This window comes from Mustela putorius, unplaced genomic scaffold (assembly GCF_011764305.1).
Source record: "Mustela putorius furo isolate JIRA1106 unplaced genomic scaffold, ASM1176430v1.1 tig00537291_pilon_pilon_pilon, whole genome shotgun sequence".
Classification (NCBI taxonomy): Eukaryota; Metazoa; Chordata; class Mammalia; order Carnivora; family Mustelidae; genus Mustela; species Mustela putorius.
Window position 1 is genome coordinate 839,264 of NW_025422429.1, and position 23,263 is coordinate 862,526.

At 45.2% G+C, this 23,263-nt stretch overlaps 1 protein-coding gene across 6 annotated transcripts in view; it reads right to left on the reverse strand.

Annotated features, from left to right (window-relative positions):
* Positions 1 to 4,152: 4,152 nt before the first annotated feature.
* Positions 4,153 to 23,263, reverse strand: part of STAMBPL1 (STAM binding protein like 1) — a 49,206-nt gene continuing 30,095 nt past the window's right edge. For 4 of the 6 annotated variants that reach the window (XM_013050129.2, XM_004780769.3, XM_045073843.1 and 1 more), the window contains exons 3-11: positions 22,370 to 22,587; positions 19,328 to 19,403; positions 16,754 to 16,849; positions 14,366 to 14,723; positions 13,398 to 13,522; positions 11,031 to 11,174; positions 6,334 to 6,446; positions 5,184 to 5,283; positions 4,153 to 4,474 (exon numbers count right to left, since the gene is read on the reverse strand). In XM_013050129.2, coding sequence (XP_012905583.1) covers positions 4,418 to 4,474; positions 5,184 to 5,283; positions 6,334 to 6,446; positions 11,031 to 11,174; positions 13,398 to 13,522; positions 14,366 to 14,723; positions 16,754 to 16,849; positions 19,328 to 19,403; positions 22,370 to 22,587 — 1,287 coding nt within the window. In that variant the 3' untranslated portion in view covers positions 4,153 to 4,417. The remainder of the gene's footprint in view (positions 4,475 to 5,183; positions 5,284 to 6,333; positions 6,447 to 11,030; positions 11,175 to 13,397; positions 13,523 to 14,365; positions 14,724 to 16,753; positions 16,850 to 19,327; positions 19,404 to 22,369; positions 22,588 to 23,263) is intronic. The other 2 variants (XM_004780770.3, XM_004780771.3) reach the window with 2 other exon arrangements.

The following is a 23,263-nucleotide window of genomic DNA, read 5'->3' on the forward strand; positions in this document are numbered from 1 at the left end:
GCTGTGATTTTCCCAAGCAGAGTTCATACCGTTTTCTCTGTGAAACGTTGGTCCCCAAACCAGATAGCACCTCCTCTGTCAGGAAGGCCATTTTGAGTGAGAAATTTGGCTATTGGAATTATTCACCGTTTGTGAGTGCTTCATCTGGTGGGTTAAATTCTTCATGTCATTGTCAGAAATGTATCAGAAAAACAAACATGCAGGGACTGCCACCTCTCTGATTTATTCCCGGTGGCTACAGCTCTTCCAGAATGTTCTTGTCATGACTCCATGCCTGCTCTGACGTCTGGAGGGAATATAAATGATTACGGTTTGCCTCGTTGCTTTTGTGACATACACTATCTTGAGAGGCTATTTTTTTTTTAAAGATTTTATTTATTTATTTGACAGAGGGAGATCACAAGTAGGCAGAGAAGCAGGCAGAGAGAGAGGAGGAAGCAGGCTCCCTGTTGAGCAGAGAGCCTGATGCGGGGCTCAATCCCAGGACCCTGGGATCATGACCTGAGCCGAAGGCAGAGGCTTTAACCCACTGAGCCACGCAGGTGCCCCGTGACATACACTATCTTGAAGGAAAACTGATGAGGACAAAAGGCTTTTACGCAGTGTAGTCAAGGACAGTTTTTCAGAGGCTGAAGCTCAGATGTCCCACAGGTGGTACTTCCGTATTGTTCTTAGGTCATGTCTCTTTCTTTCCCTCCACATTTGGTTTTGAAGCTTATTCCTCCGTCCTATCATTGGGTCCATTATTTCCTCCCCTCTTTAGATCACTCTGCATACACTACAACCTGAAACTCCTGAAGAAACGGCCTAAAATCATCCACCAGATCTCCCTCTACAAAATGACGTCCCTTGTCCCATACAAAAAATATATGAAGCAGGCAATTTCCACCCTCATATTAAGACTAGCCCTTGTTCTTAAAAAAATGAAATGCTTGTGATTTCAGATGGATGTCCCCAGATAGCCTTTTCCCATGTGAATGCATAAACCACTGAGTTTCACATGAAGAAAAGTAGTATTTAAATGCCATTGGTATGGCTCCTGTCAGTTCTGTCTCCTGTATTTCTAATATTTATTTAAGAGAAAGAGAGAGAGACAACAAGCAGGGGGAGGAACAGAGGGACAGGGAGAAGCCGACTCCCTGCCAAACAGGGAGCCAGATGCACGGCTGGATCCCAGCACCCCAGGATCACAACTAGAACTGAAGGTAGACGCTCAACCGACTGAGTCACCCAAAAGCCCCTTCCCCTGTATTTCTAATCTTACCCAGTCAAGAAGTCAACGGTCCTTGGTAAAATGAAATTCTTTTTCATTTAGAAAAATATTCTAAAAATATTCTAATAAATAAATAATATAAACATAAACACATTTATATTTAAACAAATATCATAAATATTAATAAAATATAATAAATAAATAAAATACCCTAAAAATATTCTAGTGACCTCGATAGATGCCTGGGACTGGGTGTCCCACAGCAGTAAGCGTGTGATGACAGAGTTCTAGAAGCCTCAGGCATCTTCGTCATGAGCTCGGATTTTATTATTCAAATTTGACTTTGGAGTGTCTGGCTGGCTCAAAGTGTGTGTGGTTCTTGATCTCGGGGTAGTGGATTTGAGCCCCACAATGGGTATAGACATTACTTAAATGACGTGGTTTTTTTGTTGTTGTTGTTTTGTTTTGTTTTTTTTAATTTTGGCTTTCGGGGCACCTGGATGTCTCAGATGGTGAAGCCTCTGCCTTCGGCTCAGGTCATGATCCCCAGGTCTTCTGAGTCTGACTTGATTAAGTATGACTTAATCAATTTTCTTTTTGAAAGCTATCTTCTTAATTCCGTAACTCTGTTGGAAGGCATTTGAACACCAGATCACAGGGAACAGAGTAACAGCTATTCACATGCTCTTGAATGCTACTTAATGTAATTATGGGATTTCAGGAGATATACAGTAGCACTTCTATAAAGCATGGCAAATGGATAAAACATTAGCTTTTTGGCACTGGCCTTGCTATAGACTGAATGTCTGTACCTCCCACCTCTCCCCTCAAAATCCATATGTTGTAATCTAATCCGTGGTGTGATGGTGTGTGGAGGGAAGTGGCCTGTAGGGGTGACTAAGTCAGGAGGGTGGAGCCCTGATGATGGGATCAGTGTCTGTATAAGAAGAGACTCCGGGGAGATGAGCTCTGTCCATCACGTGAGGACACTGAAGAAGGTGGCTGTCTGCAAACCTGGAGAGAGCCCCTACTCAGAGCCCAAATGTGAGGGCTTTCCCTCAGACTTTGGGCCTCCAGAACTGAGAGAAATAAATGTCTGTTGTTTAAGCCACCCAGTTTGTGGTATTTTAGTCAGAACAACATAAACAAAGACATGCCTTTCGATAACTAAAAAAAGAGTCCTCTTGGACTCTTGACTCAGTATGATGAATCTCTCAGAGCCACTAATGTGGCTGTCCCCAAGGAAAGATGTTCTTGCCTCATGAAGAGCCAAGATGCTAGAAAAGGAAACACGTCTCTTGAGGGAACAAAGGAGAGTTTTTTTGCATATTTGTTGTCTTCATGACAAATAACACACTAAATTCTAAGAAGAACAAGGAGCTGAAAGTTTTCCTCTCTTTCTTGATCGGTGCCGAACACATGACATTCCTCAAGCATCCTCATCACCTAAAACACTCTCCGGCTACATAATTCTGTTAGACGGGCCAAGTGAGAAACATCTGCTTTCCACGTGTTGGGGTCACTGTGGCTAGTTCCCCAACGAAAACCTTCGTCTCAGTCCAAGCAACTGAAATACCACAGTCTTCCCAGCACGACCTGCGTGTCTGTGGCGTGGGAGGAAGCAGGGGGAGACATGGAGCCAACCCTGGGATATGGCGTTCGCCGCCACCGCATCTCAAATATATGCCGATCGTTCTGCAAACAAAACACTTCTCACAAGAATCCGGGAGCCACTTCAGGAGCTGAGCACAACCCACACACTACCCACCTTGCTCTTCGATAACTGACAAGGTCTGTGGAGAAAACAGTAATTTCTGCAGAACAGAGAACGTCGTTTCCAGTTCTGTCCGTGAGAACAAAAGAAAACAACCTCAGTAAGTGTTAAGTACTGTATGAGTTTGGTGGACGGCCGTAATAAAATACCACAGGTAGAGTGGTTCAAATGGCAGAAATTTATTTTCTCATAGTACTGGAGCCTGGAAGTCTGAGATCAAGGTGTGGTCAGGTCTGGTTTCTTTGGAAGCATCTTTCCTTGTAGACGGCCAGACAGAGAAGACCTCCCTGTGTGCCCTCTTGATTTCCCTGTGTCGGCCTCCTCATCTCTCCTCCACATAAGGACCCCAGCCAGATGGGATGAGGGCCCTCTAGTGTCCTCATTTTACCTTAAACCTCTTTAAACGTTCTACCTCTGAAGACAGTCACATTCTGTCTCCACAATGTTTTTCCTTCTAATTCAACCAACATCGTCCACAAATCTCCCACTCCCCCCTGCATTTGATTCAAGTAAAAGCGTGAATTATCCAGATACCAGTTGCAAACCCCAGTCCAAGCTTCGGTAATGTTGTCTTTATGTCGCCTTACTCAGCTTAAAGGTATTTCTCTTCATGTTCCCTGTTCCTTGATTTATAGCTAGATGCTTTTCATTGCAAGTGCACTTTGCAAGTGATTTTCTTTTTAATTCTCTTGGGCTGAGAATTATCAGTTATTTCCTATACCTCATTTCTTCTCCCCATCACCTCTATTAACTTTCACAGTAACAAGCTGTACACTTTTATCTGAGTCTTTTTTCATTCTTCCCTCCGCAAGCGTCCCTGCTCGGACTCCTCTCCATCAGGTTAATGAATTGTCTGCTCCCCCAAGCCCTTTGACACCTGCTCCCTGAGTAGAAGCTCCCTGTCTGGTATCGGCCGCTCACAAAGCTCTGAGCTTGACATTGAACGCCAGACGGCTCTCCTGTGTGCAGCCAGGTGTCTTCTCCCACATGGTAACTGCCCATCTTCGACCATAGGAAGGGTGGCAGGACCCGATGGCCCGTCTGGGAGACCCCCGAGCACTCAGGATCTTTTGTTTGGAATTGCCTTTGATAGGAACGACGAAGAAAATACAGCAAAGCATTGAAAACTGAAAACGCACGCGGAGACCTCTCCGAACACCAGACATACTGTTGTTTGCAGCATTATTTATTGTGTGGTTGTTGTATCTGGGGGATTCACACTATTGACGTAACACAACGGTGACCTCTCCGGAGACAGAGCAACCCAAAAAGAAAACTTCAAAGTGGGCAAGAACAATAAATATCAAATTTTCTGATCTAAAATGTATAAATATAAAATATCAGTCACTTCAGGAAACGTGTTAAGAAAATCCGGCTACCGCACGTTCACGGGGAGGAGTCGTGTCGACGGGGCTCGTCTTCAGAACACATCACCTCAGGTCCAGTGTGGTTATTTTTATGTCTTTTACCAACACATGTTTGCATATCTAGGTGAGAAAAAACTGGTTTTACATCATGATATTTTACCCTGTTTCTCCGCAGAAAGGGAATATGGGCTTCCGAACTTAAAAACATTTCTAATTTTGAAGATGTTTCCGATCAGAACAGAGAGAATCGGACTGATTCATTTCTAGCAAAAACACACAGACAGAGGTTGCCAAGTTAATTGTCACTTTAAGTAGATTCTAACTTCAAAGCAATGTTTCTCTGATGTTACTGTTAAAGAAAAGATATAGTCAAATGGTGTTTCTTTGGGGCTATCTGTGGCTACCCCAGAAGTATGATTACAGTTTCCAATGAACTGTTATGACAAAATTAATCTGGCCACATCAAGTGGAAAGAAGTCATGAGAAAATAAATATCATTTTCTTTCATTGTCTGCTTAGTTAGAGTCTGAGGAAAACTGCATTTCTTTAAGTATCCCATAGATCCATAAATGGAAAGGCAACTTTATGCACAGTGAACTGTGCTACAGAAACAATGGCATTCTCCTGTAAATAAAATAATCGTGCAAAGAAATCAGAAGTAACTAAAAAGCTTGCTGAATTTTCAGGATAAGAAAACCCCAAACTAAGCAGTGTTTTATCCCATATTACACTGCTGCTGTTTCTCTCCTTCAAGGGGGGGAGGAGGAAATGAACAGGTAGAAAATAAGTATCTGAAGAAAAAAGAAAATAGCCAGCAGAGTCTACTCACACTGAACAGCCTGGGGTCCTTGGTGTGCGGATGAAAGCCCTTCTTTTTACAAGCAGAAACCTCGAGCATGCCGGCATTGGTGAGCCGGAAAATGCCGGTGCTGTTCCGGGGTGAAAACAAAAAGTGGAAAAATTAAAGATCATCTGGATTTCCAGAGCGAGCGGGGGGAGGGGTGGGTGGCAGGGGACAGAGTGGGAGAGAGAGAGAGAATCTTAAGCAGACACCGCGCTCAGTGCAGAGCCTGATGCGGGGCTCGATCTTACCACCCTGACATCACGACCTGAGCTGAAATCAAGAGTTGGATACTTAACCGACTGAGCCACCCAGGCGCCCCTCCACAGTGATCTTTTAAACCAGTTTTGCAACAAGTGGCCCAGAGGAGAGAAACTCCCAAGGGGCCAAAGCCAACTCCATGCACCTGCTGGGCTGCAATGGGGAAGAGGCAGCTGAACTTGTCCCATGAGACTGGAATGCAAAACGGAGGGGCCATGGGAGGAAATGACAGGTGGCAGATATTTCTACTTTTTCTAATAACATAGACACTGTTTAAAGAAACAGCAAATATTTATCAAGTGCTAACTGTGGGGCCAGACACCATTGCTAAGCCCTTTCTACAGACTGCCATTCAGGTTCCTCTTCACATCAGTCCAGATGGGCAGGTGTCAAGGATAAAGAGACTGAGGATCATAGTGGTCAGGAATCCTGCCAGTCACACATCGTCTGAAGCTGGAGCTAGGATTCCACTCTCAAGTGTATCCGACTCCTCTGCTCATCATCACTCTCTCATCATTGTCTCCCAAATCTAGAAAGGCTTTGAAGGTCATTAAGTGGAAGCTGGAAATTTTCTTACAACACGAGGCAGGACAGGAGAATGAGGAACCCAAAAGGCAAACTGAAATAACGTCCAGCTTATCCACTTGGAGATCATGCTCCCTAAGTAAAGAGAACCGGTAATTCTACTATGAAAGGACCTTAAAAGCCCTATGACTACAGAGGTAAAGGTAAAAGGGAGCTGGCCGGCACCGAGCCCTGCCTCCCGAGGGCCTGGGGTGCCTGCCTGTCCAAGTGCCACCCCCTGCCATGTGGACGCACTTGAACCCAACAGCCCCAGACAATGCCTCACTTGGACCCGGTCCCCAGGGCCACTTACTCTTTATGCTTTGGTGAACAAACTATGGCGACTGCCTCCGGCAGCATGAGCTGATAGGAACAGTGCGTGTGCAGATCCACACTGGACAAGAACGCAGTTTGGGTCGGATGTGTCTGTAAACGGGAAAGAGGACAGTCTTACTGGAGGACTTTGCCAAGGCCGCAGCCTGTTCGAGAAATCTCTCACAGCTGGCTTTTTCTTTTCTTTTCTTTTTCTTTTTTTTTTTTTAACCATCATTGATTAATAAAACCAGGGTTTAATAAACTGTGTCCCTGGCACAATCCCTCCCCTCGTGTACCCTGAGAATAACCACGAGCCCGAGAAGAGGCTCCTGGAAGTGTCCATGCGCTTTCTGCGTATTAGGACAAACAGGACTGGGAATTAATTAGACTCGCGTCACAACGCAGCTAGGAGACCCTCCTGCTGGCATCTTAATTCCACACACGGGATCCCGAGGGAGCCCAGAGATAGTTTATATAAAACCACGGACACGAATGGAACGTTTTCAGTGAATTTACTCCATTTTCCTGTGTGTTCTCCCGTGGATCATCATTGCCTACAGATAGGAGAGCAGAACTCTCCAAGGTGTCGGAGGCATTTGGGACTCGTCCTCCACAGCAAGTAAATACCCATATGATGAGAAGGAAGGGGAGATTATAAACCAAGAGCTGTATCTTCCAGGTTTTGGGCTATAAACAAACTTGTGTTCACAAGAGACACATTAGAGGTTCACACTCGAATAGGAAAAACACATGCACCCACCATGATTTTAAAAATTCACAGTCAACCTCAGTTACCCTTGAGAAAGGAATGTGACCACTTTAATCATGAAACCGAGGTCCCTGGGTGTACGGCCTGGGTCCTGGGCCCATCGCTCACTGGCTGTATGACACTGAGAAGATTACTTAACCCCCTCATGCCATTTCATCAGCCTTAAAATAAGGACAGTAATCATTTTCTTCATGGGGTTGCTACATTAAAATTAATGAGACAATCCACGTAAAATTCTTACAACAGTGCCTAGCACAGAGAAGAATCACAATTATTCTCTGTGTTATTGCTGTTGTTATTTTTTTTAAAGATTTCATTTATTTATTTGACAGACAGAGATCACAAGTAGGCAGAGAGGCAGGCAGAGAGAGGAGGGGGAAGCAGGCTCCCCCTTGAGCAGAGAGCCAAGGCAGGGCTCAATCCCAGGACCCTGAGATCATGACGTGAGCCGAAGGCAGAGGGTTAACCCACTGAGCCACCCAGGCGCCCCTGCTATTGTTATTTTAAGACTGTCTTTTTCTGTTTGTTTGTTTTTTGAGATGGGGGCCATGGGGATAAGGAGGAGAGAATCTCAAGCAGACTCCCTACTGAGCACAGAGGCCCACATGGGGCTCGATCTCACAATTCTGAGATCGTGACTTGAACCACAACCAAGAGTTGGAGGCTTAACCGACTGAGCCCCCCCAGGTGCCCCAATATTGTCATTATTATCTAAAGGGCACGGACCCATAAAAACAGCTTTGCACTTAACTATGGTCTGCTAAAGAAATGCAAGACTTGGGGCACGTGAGTGGCTCAGTGGGTTAAGCCTCTGCCTTCGGCTCAGGTCAGGATCTTGGGGTCCTGGGATCGAGCCCTGCATCAGGCTCTCTGCTCAGCAGTGAGACTACTTCCCCCGTCTCTCTGCCTGCCTCTCTGCCTACGTAGGAGCTCTCCTTCTGTCAAATAAATAAATAAAATCTTAAAAAAAAAAAAGAAATGCAAGATTTCACAGTTCATTTCCACTTTATTTAACAGATATAACAGAATGAGGGGAAAAGCCGTTGATCTCTATTCACAGAAAATACATATACTGCAAAGAAAAAATAACTCCCGGTCTTGGTCTGCAAAGACGTAGGTCAGCTGAGGACTGGAAATTATCCCACCGTTTAAAAAACCCAAAGCTTTAGTGAGGGAATGACTGGGAGGGCCTGACTGCCTGTCCATCTGATTCAGTGCAAACCTTCTGTCATTACATAGAACTATCTATGCCTCAGCGAGAAAGTAAGAATTTGCTCAGAGGGATTCCAGCACCGTGGAGGCAACCAGCAGACTGTCAAACAGACCCATCGCCACTTGCCCGCCCCATTTCTTTGCAGACAGAAGGCACACCGCGAGCATCCCGAGCCCTTCATTTCTGGCAAGAGGCATCGCTTCTACTTGGCCAATAATAGCTCTTCGCGGGAGAATGGCGCACCAACCCCACTCCCTCTTGGGAAATAAAAATGACCATGACCATGGCCACGACCATGATGATGACGATGGCTGCAGGTGCCACTTGCTCAGGCACTGACTCATTCGACAGAAGCAAAGTGCTATTACCATCCCCATTTTACAGATGCGAAGACTGAGGTAAAGCACAAGGGTCGTGCAGGGGGCCATTTAAGTTGGGAAGTCCACATGAGAACCCAGTCCTGTTAGACTCTGATTCCGCCCTTCTTTCCGAGGACTAGCTTACATCTGAAAAAAGCTAGCTCTGGAATTTTTTGCTACTATTATGTTAATTTAAAAAAATCATAAAATGTCATTTACAACCATAAAAATTTAGAAGTACAACGATTTAGGGTGTTAATCAAACCACAATGACTTGCAATGGTGAAAGAAACAAAAAAGCAAAATCCTGAAATTTTAAAATTTTGCCAAATTCACGGCTTAACCTCATTACTGCATGTATTACATACACAGGTCCTAAGGGAAAACCCGTTTTTTTTTTTTTTTTTTTTTAAAGATTTTGTTTATTTATTTGACAGACAGAGACCACAAGTGGGCAGAGAGGCAGGCAGAGAGAGAGAGAAAGGTTGAAGCAGGCTCCCTGCTGAGCAGAGAGCCCAATGTGGGGTTCGATCCCGGGACGCTGGGATCATGACCTGAGCCGAAGTCAGTGGCTTAACCAACTGAGCCACCCAGGCACCCCGGGAAAACCCGTTTTTAATGTGGAAAGCATTTTATAAGAAATAAACGAACTATAAACTAACATTGACTCCTCGGCGTAAGTAAAACTTCATGGGGTATCATTCTTTCTCAGTTTGTGTTATTTCTTTGGCTATAATTTATTTTGCTTTAAAATGCCTCCCTGTGACAGAAAATCACATTCAACTGCAGAATACCTTGAAAATTCAGTAATTTCTAAGCACCCAGTAAGGCACAATACTTACTGTTAAGGCAAACAGACATATGGGAAGTTTTGAAAACTCTTCATCATAAATCATTTCTTGTGTTTGACAGGCGGTTTATATTTTTCAAAGAGCTTTCATACTCGATGTCTTGTTTATGGCTCACACACAACCAGTGAGGGAGAGGGGGCAGTCATTAGCCCCACCTGGTCAGTGGGGACACCCGGAAGCAGAGATGACGAAGTACTCCACCCACCGCGTCCACATAGAAACCGAGGTGGAAAGGTGTCTGGGGGCCTTCAGGTCAGGTCATGATCTCAGGGTCCTGGGATCGAGCCCCACATCTGGCTCCCTGCTCAGCAGGGAGTCTGCTTCTCCCTCCCCCTCTGTCCCTCTCCTTGCTCATGCTCTCCCTCTCTCTCTCTCAAATAAATAAATAAAATCTTGGGGGGGGGGAGAACCTAGGTGGAGCTGGGACTAAGGTCTCCTCTATCTCTGAAATTACATTAACACCAAATGCTTGCTGATTTTGTGTGGGGGGAGGGTAAAAGAATCTAAGCATGTGTCCCGCCCCTCTTCAGTGCATCCCTATAAAGCAAATAAAATGAAAAATGGTCACCCATCTCTCTTCAAGGGTCCTTGAATTATTCCACATTCTCTCCGAAAATCTTGGCCATCCATCCCATGATAGTGGGATGACTTATTCCTACCCCAGGTCCACATGTATAAGACTGAATGGAAAAATTGATTGAACCATGGATAGGAAAAGTTGAGCGTCATCGCCAAAACCAGTGGCCACGATTTTCTGAGTTCCTAGAAAAATGTGCTATGAAATTCACTGACATTATCTCATTTAACGCAAACCACTGCAGGAAGTCAATTCTTATGACATCTGTTCTGTGGATGATAAAGCTGATGCCCAGATTGCTTACATAATTTACCAACATTCCTGTAAGGAATTTTTAGCAAAGCTGAGATTTAAACTCATGGCTTTTGATTAGTAAGCCCTTTCTCGCTCCTATGATGGCCCGGGGGTTGTTGGAACCCAGTATTTTTGGCCCCACCGTGGCTGTTTATGCAGTGATAAATTCCTCGTTGGCCTGTTGGGGAGACATGGCAAAATCTATGGTCCCTGTTTGATATATAAAAGCATCTGTTTCAAAGAAACATTTTTAGGAATTTTCTTAAAATATTCCACTTCTGACCCATGGCAAAGAGAAAGAGAACATTAATAATGGTCTCGTTAAATTAGTTAAAAATCTGACTAGGTCTTCATTAGACTACAGAAAATCATCAAAGCAAGTCATCCAATTTCCAAATGTTTCTCTCTCCTTTAACGCTGGATGGTCAGAAAAAAAAGATACTATTGCCTTGTCCAAATCTGGACTTGACAGACTTAGACCTGGCCTACCATTGGAGAGAATGCTTTACTATGATGACATTTATTCCACTTGAAAACAAAAATCAAGAAGAAGAAACGATTTAAAGGAAGCTCAATTTCCTCAGGGAGGAAAGCAGCACCCCACGGGAGAGACACCAAAACCCAATGCTCACACGTACGTGGATCCATCCCAGCGTGAGGAGGCCATGTTGGTCCTGCACACGGAATAACTCCTCCACGTTCTCCACGTCACAGTAGTCCGGCCCCGCTGACTGCTTTGGCACGATCACATGGGTGATAGTAAATTCATTATGCGTCTAAAAAACAATCAGCAAAAAAGAGTAACAAGCATCTGGGGGGCAGGGGGGACCACAAAACCACAGCCTGAGCTGGAAGCATAGTGTTTTGCGGGAAGACTAGAGAGTACTCCACCCCCCGCGTCCACAAAATCAAAGCCTCACACTTAAAAATGAGTTATCTGCCAAAAAGGTGAGGCAGCTCTCTGGACCTCAAAACCTCTTTTCACGATAGAAAATGTTTAACAGGGGCACCTGCGTGGCTCAGTGGGTTAAAGCCTCTGCCTTCAGCTCAGGTCATGATCCCAGGGTCCTGGGATGGAGCCCCACATCGGGTTGTCTACTCAGCAGGGAGTCTGCTTCCCTTCCTCTCTCTCTCTGCCTGCCTTTCTGTCTACTGGTGATCTCTGTTGTCCAATAAATAAATAAAATCTTGAAAAAAGAAAAAAGAAAGTTTTTAGCACTTTCACCAGGGCTGCTCCACTATCATCAGTTAATAAGCAATGCCTCGATATAGTACATGTGCAGGGGAAGAGATCCAGACAACACAGCATCAGGTTTATCTGGAGGGGGAGATACCAGTGAAACGGTTTTGTGGATTTACTGAAGGACATTTCTAAGGTTTGTGGAGGTTGATGGCCTTGTGTATTTTATTTTATTCATTGTACTTTATTTCACATCCAGACCTAATTTCTCTCCTGCCATTGGGGGAACTCACTGAGATCTTCCATAATTAAGGTGATGTTTTGGGTTTGCATTTAGAAAACGAAAAAGGAAAAACACAATACTCCCTTCAGGTCAAGGGAAGAGCTGAAGGAAGGAGTCTGGGAAGAGGTGATGGGATTCTCAGGGAGGAGATGCTTGTGCTGGGAGGAGCAGTCCGCTCTCCACAAGCACCACCTTCTCTCCGGTCTCAGGGATTTCCCCCCCAACTGGGGATCATCTGGATGGTCCTTCAGAGGCATGATGTGAGCCCTGTATGGCAAAGACTATGGCTGTTGGAGGTTACAGAATGCCGACACCAAGGGCAGTGCCTAACACATCATACTCAGCACACGTCTGTCTGATAAAGGAATGAATGAATGAATCAATCAATCAATCAATCAAACTGGGTACAATATATGGTCTTGAGGAAGCATCCAGAACACATTGCCCCTGACAGACAAACAAGGTGACCGAGAGAACATGGTGGGTCATGCTCCTGTGTTGGTCATCTGTGTTTTCTCTCTCCTGGAGGACACGTGAATACTTAGTACGGAACTACGCAGGGAGACTGTGGGCTGAGTAGACCATAGCCATGAAGCAACAGTTCCCAGGCTAAATGTTTAGATGGAAAACGTGCCTAGACCCAAGGGCACCTTCCACAAGACAGTTTTCATCCTTCTTGCAAGTAGCAAACTAAACTCATCTCCTCTCTTTCGTCCTCCTTCTATTTTGACACTGTCTTTCATCATATATTTCTGATAGACTCTTCCATAAGTAAATGGGACCTGTGCCATAAGATTTCAGCTTGTTGAAACTACTGTATAAAACCAAAGAAAACAAGAGAATCCTAGTTTTATTCCACGCGGGTCTGCAAAAGGTTGGCGAGATGACAGACCTCCGATCTGACCCCAGATCAGAATGGGTAGAGTTAATTAGGTAAATATATGGGAAATAAACAACTGCTGTGGAAATCTGATTCAGAAAACTAGATGGCTTTGGAAATCTGGAGACCTGTAATCCATCATTTTTCTTTCTTTGTCTTTTTAAGATTTTATTTGAGAGAGAGAGCAGGGAGGAGGGACAGAGGGAGAGAAAGAATCTCAAGCAGATTCCACACTGAGCATGAAGCTGGACTCGAGGCTCGAGCTCACAACACTGAGATTATCACCTGAGCTGAAACCAAGAGTCGGATGCTTAACCAAATGGGCCAATCGGGTGCCCCAAACAGTTATTTTTCTAAACAAAGGTTTAGCATGTGGTTTGATTCATTCTCTACAACCAACTGATACAGTATCCTAAAATTTTACAACTCATTTCCTAGAAGGATCATTCCATTAAAAACAACAGTAGATTTTTGTGTTCATTAATCTAGATAAAGGCATCTTCATAATTTTTGCAATTATGGATTGCCTTAGGATGATATCTTAGGCTGCCATCTTAGGGATCTTAGGATGCCTTTATTCTGTTTTGCTAATGGTAAGAAAGTCATGACATCAGAACGTATCGTGGGCAGAGAGAGACATGAAACAAAGGCCATACCAGTTTTCCACAGAGTATCCCGCAGGTTTCTATTCCTCTCACTGTATTAGATTCTGCGAGCAGCAGAAATCTGTGGCAAAGGTCTCTTGGTAAAACTACACACCGCAGTCCTTCGACCACTAGATCTAAGAAATAGGAAAGGAAGAACCAGCTAAAGAAACAAATCTTACACCCCACCACCAGAACTGATTTTGGCAAGCAACTGCAGGGCAATCGAAACATAAAAGATGAAATTATCAGGTGCTCCGCTTTCTGTTTTATTTTTAAAAGTCTTAACAGCGGGAATCAAGGCAAAGGAAGGTAAAATTCCCCTTTATCTACAAACTGGTTCATGAGCAAGGGGGAAGGTTCCAGCTTCGCCATGGGTGATTTATAAAATGGCTGTCTAGCGTAACTCTTTTAAAATAAATGGACACAAGATGCCATCCGACTGTGTCTGCCTTTGGATTTGGGCCCTGCTGGGGGTCACAGAGCTGCCCCCAAGCTGCACTAACTGTTGGCAGAAGCACAGAATCTGCCTGGAGGTTGGCCACCCCCTGTGCGCCAGACCCTCCTGCCGCAGCAACAAGCGAAACATTTACGTTTTTAAGCCAATTTCTGCGCCAACCATTTTCTCGGCATCTTCTTTGCAGTGTATGTGTTTCCCTTTAGGATTCAGGTGGTTTCTTTGGTGAAAATACAAGAATGAAAAAAAAAAATGCTTGGAATTCTCTTTTCAAATCTCGGCCCCATGACCCCATAGGGCCCCCTTTATGAGAAGGCTGCTGCTCTATGGGGGGCAAGTCACGCTGCCTGAATGTGAAGGTTGCAGGGGACGAGGGGTGAGCCGGATGGCCCTGAAATTCACACCCCAACCTTCCGTGGCACTACCACCGTGGATAACGGGAAGAGGAGCCCCTCCCACGGGTCCCCGGACGGAGCCAGGAGGCTGGGTCCGAAGCGAGGCCGGGAGGCAGCCGGTCACTTACTCTGCACGGCGCTCAGTGCCGCCGCGGGCTTCAGAGCCCTGTTCACGGGAGGCGAGTGGCTGGCATCCCGGGCCGCCTCGCTCCTCGGAGGCTGGTCTGCGAGCACGTTCAGCAGCGCACTGGTCCTCGGCGCGGGCAAGCACGACAGAGCGCTCCCGTCAATCTGCTCCGACAGCGCCCGGCTCTCCTGGCTCCGCATCTGACCCCGCGCTAGTTCTTGCTTCTTGAGCTGGTCTTCGAAGAACAGGAACTGCTCCGACTCCAGCTGCTGCTGGCGCATCCGAGCCACCCGCTTCCTCTCGGCCTCGATCAGGCTCTGATGCTCCCGTTGTTTCAGAATTTCCGCGTTGTATTTGTTCTGGAAAAGGTGGTGGCCGGAATAGGAGGTTAGTTTCCATGGCAACCCCAGCCAGCTGGGATGAGACCCTTCCTAGCTAGAGGCGGGCGGAGAGAGGCAGACAAGGCCATGTGCCCACAGGGACACGGGCGCCATAGCCCCTTGGTCTGCCCGAGGCAGTGGCTCTGAGTCCACTCATGTTACCAGGGGCGGGCCACGACAGTCAACTTCCCTCCATTCCCCTGAGCTTTAAACAAATACCAGAAAACCAAGGTCAGGGTTGGCTACTTGGCCTGCCTGACTGAGAACCAAAGTGGACCATCTCAGAAATGGTTCTGTTGCTCTAGACTTCACTGTCCAATATGGTAATGCCCAGCCCCGTGGGCTACTTACGTTTAAATTAATTTAAATGAAATGACATTAGACACTGAGTTCCGCAGTCCTTCCTGCCAGCCACCTTTTAATACCATGTGGCTAGCAGCTCCCACACGGAACATTTCTACCGCAGGAGGAAGTTCTGTTGGTCAGTGTTGCCCTAGAACCTCTTGCCCTAGACTCTAGAACTCAGACAGCCAGAACTTTACCGAGAAGGGGGAACCACAAGGAATCGGTCCTCAAAATATGGCGCAATCATCTCCATCAGGATGAGCCAGGAACTTGTTAAAATAAAGATTCCCAGGCTCCCCAGTCTTAAAAAAAAAAAAGTCTAGGCATTATTAGGTTAAAGACTACAAATCTTTAATAAGCCCCTCAAGTTGTTTTGAGAAAAAGTAGCTTTGGTAGGGCTGGGGTGGGGGCACAGCTTACAGCGCACATTGGGGGTGCCCATGAATCCCCCAGAGTCTGGGCAGAAGTGTGGAAGCCGACCCAGCAAGAGTGGGGCATGGCGTGAGAGTCTGCACTTCTAAAAAGCTCTCAGTGATGCCTGTCCTGCCTACAGCAAGGGCTCACTGACGGGCATGCCCATATCCCAGGCGTAAAGGCTGCCACTCTATCTCCACAGAGATATCTCCATGACCTATACTTTAGGACACTGTTGCCACCTGGGACCAAACTGGTGTCATTAAAGGTAGACCAGGCGGTCCCTTCCTGGGAGACCCTGAGAGGACAACCCCAGGAGTGTTGCAGACAGGATGAAGACTGGCCTGGACTCTTCTTTCCTTTGCTGTTGGTTCGTTTGAGCATCTAAGATCATTCTCATGTATCATAGTTCAAGTCAAATCCAAATGATCAATAGTTGCACTTGAGGGAATGTTCAGACTGCCACATTCCCTCAGTCCCTTGGTCTAAAGGCTGCACTCAATGCTGACTTCCAGCTACGCCCACGGGACACCAGGAGCCCTGTGCCACATTCAGAGCTCACAAGACTGAACTCCAGCGAGAGTCAGAATGAGTGATAATTCCAAAGCACATAAATACGCAATTGAACAAGAAAGGCAAAGCCATTTTTATAACAATGCTAAAGACTTTAAGAATTCGAGTTTTGAACTTGAGGTCCTAGAGACGGATCAATTTTTTTTCTCTTAATGCCATTCCTCTCTTAGACATCATTACCATTGCTACTCTTTCTGTAATAATGATCCAGAAACCACCATCCATTGGTGATACAATTACATTTTGCTCACATGGTTAGCTATTATTTCCTCTCAATGTAATATTGACTGTAAGATCGAAGAATTGAATTCACATTTCCAAAGCCTACATAATAAGATAAATCAGAAATTATATACTGTTCTCCCTATCTCCTACCGACTCTGTTCATCACCAAAAGAGGTCATCTGTCTTAAGGTTAAAGTGGCAAGAGTTGGTGAAAAAGCTGCCTTTAAATCACTGTAGGAAATTTGTTTTCCAATGCATCACATGATTAGATGTTGCAAGGAAATAAAGATACCACATCTTTGGTGCAAGTGCTTAACCTGTATCTCAACATGATTTTTTTATTGCTTTTAATTTAAATGGACATGACATTTGAAAAACTCACATGAACATGAAACTCAAAAAAATATCTGCACACAAAACAGTCACGAGATAAATGTACCAATGGAACTTACTTTGCTTTGCAAATATTCTTGGTATTCTACGTTATATTTCTTTAAAAGGTCCTTTTTCAATTCATCTGTCCTTGGGAATGCAATCTCCTTCAGTTTCTTTTAAAAATATATATATACACATTGATTAGTGGGATTCTCAGTATAGTCTTTCAGATCATCAGCTGAGAAAGAAAAACAGCTGCCATGTGTATTAGAAATCAAGACACGAGTAACCAAAGATGATGGTGGACATAGAAACCTCTCTTCGCTATGGCTCCAAAACACCACTTTTCAGTAGGGAAGGGAAACCATTATCCCTTTTGTAAGAGCTCCATGGACTCCAGTAGTTAGATAAGCATTCTCTCTAGGGAGGTACCCCCGTTTTTAAGCAGTGGGCTTGTAACTGCACATTCCACTGTGGGCAAATGTTATGGCATCATAGTTGGAAGGGACACTGGAGAAGGTAGGTAGGGACTGCTGGGCTTGACTATAAAAAAGAGGCCGAGGCACTGTGCATACAAATGCAGATTCCCGGGCCTCCTCCAGGTTCCCCTGAACCCACAGGTCTAGAGAAGAGGTTAGGGAATGTGGATCTCAAACAAATTCTCAGTCATTATTCTTAATGGCCAGAAAATCTGGGGAACCTGATTTAGCCAAACCCTCCATTTCAGAGATGAGGGAACAAAGCCTATAGAGATTAGAAAGACAACTAGCTAGTGGCCCCATTATGACTAGAATCCAAATGTTCTGACTCTGGCCAGGCTTTTTCACTGAAATTTCTATTTTTTTAATCTTCTGTTATCCATCCATCCATCCATCCATCCATCCTCACATCCTCCCATCCATCCTCCCATCCACCCATCCACCCATCCATCCTCCCATCCATCCATCCATCCATCCACCCATCCATCCATCCATCCATCCTCCCATCCATCCTCCCATCCACCCATCCATCCTCCCATCCATCCTCCCATCCATCCATCCATCCACCCATCCATCCTCCCATCCATCCATCCATCCTCTCATCCATCCTCCCATCCATCCTCCCATCCACCCATCCATCCTCCCATCCATCCATCCATCCATCCATCCTCCCATCCATCCATCCATCCATCCTCCCATCCATCCTCCCATCCATCCATCCATCCATCCACCCATCCATCCACCCATCCATCCTCCCATCCATCCTCCCATCCATCCTCCCATCCATCCATCCATCCATCCACCCATCCATCCACCCATCCATCCTCCCATCCACCCATCCATCCTCCCATCCATCCATCCACCCATCCATCCTCCCATCCATCCATCCATCCATCCACCCATCCATCCTCCCATCCCATCCATCCACCCATCCATCCTCCCATCCATCCACCCATCCATCCTCCCATCCATCCTCCCATCCATCCATCCATCCATCCATCCATCCTCCCATCCATCCTCCCGTTCATCCATCCACCCATCCATCCTCCCGTCCATCCACCCTCCCATCCATCCATTTATTCAGCAAGCATAAACAAAGAAAATGTATATGATTTTGGAGAATGGTTTACCATGAGAAAAAAAAAAAGAATAAAACTAAATCAGAGCAAAAGAGTCAGCTGGGCAGCTGGGCCCCCTCAAGTCCCATACAGAACAGCCTGAGTCTGAATGAACAAGAGAATTCCGTGGAAATTGCTACACAAGGAATGGCAGTAAGTGGCCCTTCAGATGAGGGTGTATAGAAATTTTTTTTTAATGTAAATGACCATTTGACAAAACCTGAGTTCTTACAGGCAGCCTCAGGCCAGACTTACTGGTAAGACAGCCTTTTCTCCATTAGATGGTCAAGCATCTTTGGAGAGTTACTTAAAATTTCATGTTGCAATTGGCTTTGTATATACCATTTTATTTTCCTCCATGTAAGATCAACCCAAACTACGTAACACAGATACACAGGAAACATTTTTAAAATGTTATTTAAAAGTATATATATTCTCAGCTAAAAATACCGCTCACTCTATCAGGTTGCCAAGGTTGACGGCGAATACATAACTTTTCAGCAACTGTCTTCCTTTTCCTTGAGGCTATTTCAAGCCACCGCTTACCCTTAAACACTTGATTATGCCTTAAGCGAGTACCCCATAATACCTTCATAATAGCCTGCTTTTCCAGGTAGTACAAGAAAAGAACTAGAACTTCGGGGCCACTTTAATAATCAACACTAAGTTTCAGTTTTGGGGTTGAGGACTGTATGGAAGAATCAAAAACAGCCCAAATGACTCTCATACAAATCTGGGGAATTGGATCACCTTTCTTTCCAATCCCTGGGAGGAACGGGGAATAATGCTGTCTTCATACCACAAAGAGATTGAGCACATTCTTGATCATTTTCCTTTTCGGCCCCTTCCAGTTCCAATTAGACATCCCACACTGGCTCTGTAACAATGTTTAAAGGTTCCAAGAAGAAATCGGAACATCTTGCTTGGCTAATGGAATGAATTTTCTGTGCTCAAACTCTCCAGAGGATGAGAGGGAGGGAGGGAGGAGGAGGAGATTGATAATGGAGATGTATGGAGCATTTGATCCCCCGGGGGAGAATCGACCCCACAATACCTTCATAATATCCTGCTTTTCTGGGACTGCACATTGCTGGTAATCTCGATGGCTGGGAAGCTTTTCTACAAACAAGCTAGAAGAGAAAGTACATCTTAGTGTTACAGGGCAGAAAAAGCTCAGCGATGGTTTCTTTTTTTATTTTATTTTATTTTATTTATTCATTTTTAGTGAGAGAAAGAGAGAGAGCATGCATGAGCAGGAGGAAGGGCAGATGGAGAAGGAGAGGGAGAGAAGTAGATTCTGCCGAGTGTGGAGCCCAGTGGGGGGCTCCATCCCATGACCCTGAGATCATGGCCTGAGCCAAAATCAAGAGTCGGACGTGGAACTGACTTAGCCAACCAGGTACCCCCATCAGTGACGGTTTCTAATACAAGAAGGAAACTCCTTTTCAAAAAGGACGTGCTTAATCCATTATTATTTAACCTACATTCTTTCCATCAGCCTTTCCACCGAGGGCTGGCAAGATCATGGTTTTGGCATTCCAGGGTAGTAAGCTCGGCGGATGGAGCGCTGAGGTTAAGAGGCTCAGGACCCTCCCTAACAGACCCTGTCACTTCAGTCCTTCTTGGGTCCTGAGTGCCCAATCCTCCAGAGCCCTAGCTCTCTTGCGTGCCCTGCTGGCAACACGGAGGATGGTGTAAAAATGTTGAGAATTAGAAAGATCAACATAATCCCTTCTCACAGTTGAAAAAGACTCAAAGGACCACTGATAAGTCAGGAGTGCCATCGTGTCTGTGTGTCTCTATCAAACATTCATTTTTTAAAAGATTTTATTTATTTATGCGTGTGTGTGTGTGAGAGAGAGGGAGAATGAGAGTGGCGTGGAGAAGCAAGGAGCACGACGCGGGGCTCGATCCCAGGACCCCGGGATCACAACCTGACCAAAGGCAGAGGCTTCACCCACCGAGCCACCCAGGTGCCCTGATATCAAAAATTCTTAACTGCAAATTCACAGCTGAGAGAAATGACAGTCAGAATCCCTAGTGGATCCGAGGAGGTGCTAATTAGGAATTCATTATTTTTCCTCACCTTTTTGAGGAACAAGGGGCAGCAGAGGTAAAGGGAAATCCTTAGACCAAACCGGATTCACCACTTCCATGTAAAATGAAGATTTTGCTTTCCAAAGGGCAGGGAATTCTTGATTTTTGTTGGTGGTGTTTTTTTTTTTTTTTTTTTCCTTACTGATGTCTCCCTAGCTGGTAGAACTATGTCCAGCTCATGATGTATGCTCAGTAAATATTTATTAATTAAAAAAATGTCCTTCCTTGATAGACCATGATGGGCTATCAATACTACTTATGATCAACTGATATGCAATACCTTATAATTACTGTTGTCTTCTCCCTCACAGATCACACATGCTCTTGTCACATTGCCCTACGGGGCATGGGGATGGTAAAATAACTCATTTCTTGGGTGAGAAAATTACGGTTTAAGGAGGCTACATAAATTGTTAGTTGCCTAAAGTCACTCTTCTTTCTAAATGGAATAAAGACACAAAGTTGGGAGTTAAAGAGAGCTTGGAGAAGTCTTCCATTTGGAGGTAAGAGAGATTTCTGCCCTTACGTCTTCCATTTGTAATAAGGAACTGAGGCCCACGGGGCGGAGAATTACAAATTGTCACGTGGTAAATGACGGAAGGGAATTCCAACATTCCAGTGATTCGCTAACTGCAGACAGAAGAGGGGCTGTTCGCTTTGCCACACTTACTTACCATCGCTGCTCTCCCTTCCATGAACGTGGACGAAAAACACCAGCAGAGGACAAAACAGAAATTTTAGCGAATGGTGACTTAGAGTTCAGAAATCAACGTTTTTGGGATATGTGTGCTATCACTGATGTCGAACAGCTTCCAATTCTGTATTTATCGTTAGCTCTCTAGAAACCAGCGGTTTCCCCAGGTAGGCTGAGTGTTGCCAGCCATCGGCTTTCTCAGAAGTTCTCAGGTTAGGTCCCCAACTGAGCGAGGGACGTCAATCATCATGCGACTTTTAAATAAAGTCAGAGTATGGGGTTCAGGACTATGTCAGTAACAAGCATGTGTCTGATGGAAAGTAGGGTATTTTTTCAACAGTTTGACTCTCTTTTATACCTAGCACTATTGTACCGCTAAATAAATTACCTCTTTTAAAAAAAAAAATAGATCCTATTCATTTATTTGAGAGACAGAGAGAGAGCGCGAGCATGAGCAGAGAGAAATGGCAGAGGGAGAAGCAGGCTCCCCGCTGAGCAAGGAGCCTGATGCAGGACTTGATCCCAGGACCCTGGGATCATGACCTGAGCCAAAGGCAGACGCTTAACCAACTGAGCCACCCAGGTGTCCCAATAAATTGCCTTAAAATACTAAGTAGGGATGCCTGGGTGGCTCAGTTGGTTAAGTGGCCACGGCTTGATTTCGGCTCAGGTCATGATCTCAGGGTCCTGGGATAGAGCCCCATGGTGGGGGGGCTCCAAGCTCAGTGGGGAGCATGCTTGAGATTCTCTCTCCCCCTCTTTCCTCCTGCTCTCTCTCTCAAATAAATACAGAAATCTTAAAGAAAAATACAAACTACAAAGCGAAACTGACTGCTGCTTTCTATCCCTGAGTCAAATCTTCTTTTAACTCCCCCTTCTCAAGCCAACAAGTCAAATTTTAAAACCCTTAATGGTCTGTTCCAGGCGCTGTGGACAGAGCTTAATATGGCTCCTGCTCTCATGAAGCCTACATTCCTGTGGGGGGGAGGATGGCACAAAATGACATATTCTTGGTGAAGAGTGACAAAGACAGGCACACACACGTCAATACCCTGCGCTCCTGTCCCCGAGACTCCCTCCATTCCTGAGCCTCAGGGATGCTGCGGGGACGCCTGTGAACACATTACTTGGTAACTGAAAAACCTGGGACAGTTAATGCTTTTGGAGATTGCAAAACTGGCCCGAATATGACAATGTTCCTGGAGCCCAAACCATCTCACTGAAATAGCATGTAAATATTTCCCCCCATTTTTCTCATTTCAAAGACCTCTCCCTACCAAAAAAAAAAAAAAAAAAAAGACTTACGTTATAAATTTATTATAGAGGACGAAGGCATTTTCCAAATTTCCTTCTTCCAAATACACCGACGCCATCCTCTCCATCTCCACTCCAGATCTAAAATAACGGCGCGGAGTGATGTCTTCCGTGATGGTAATGTTACAGCCAAGCTTGCTGAGGGCTCGGACTCGCTCTTCTGGACTCAGGGAAACATCCGTGTGGTCAGGCATAGCAGCTAACTTTTTCTGCAAAGCAAAAAATGAAATCTGAGTAGACATAGGAAATGAACAGGACTGAAATGACAGGTGTATTTTCTGTACTGAATCCCTGATACCAGTACCTAAGGAAGGCGTTTAGTAAGAGTTCATGGTAATGATGAAAGTGAAACCTTTGGCCAGAAACACATGGGCTTCACACCAAAAAGACATGCATCTCTACGATAGACACACCTTTGTGTTGGGGGCAAAATCTCCTTTAGGGTTCAGGGTACCATGCTGTGCCAGTTCCTGGGTATGCAAATGTTTTAGGTTATTTTAGGTAAAGTATCACTAAGCTTTGTGTCTTCATGGCTATTTCCATTCTGGCCCACGTGAAACAGGCCAACAGGCAGACTCTTGCCTGCGTAGGGCTCACGTCCTTCCGCTCTGAAGGGTCTCCAAGAGATGGCCTGTATTCAAAGTTACTCTTTGATTCAGTTCTCTTCCAGAACATATCCTGTTTAATAAGAAGATTTTAGGACCTCTGTGCTTCTTCACCCAGTGAATGAAACCCCACCAGTAAGTCCTCTTCAAGCCCATGGATACCTCCCATTTCTTTTTAACATAAAAAGACTCTTGGACCTGCACGTAATAAAGTACATTAACAGGCACGGCTAATTAGTCCCTGACTGAGAAAATAACGAAAGTCATTACTAAGAAAAAG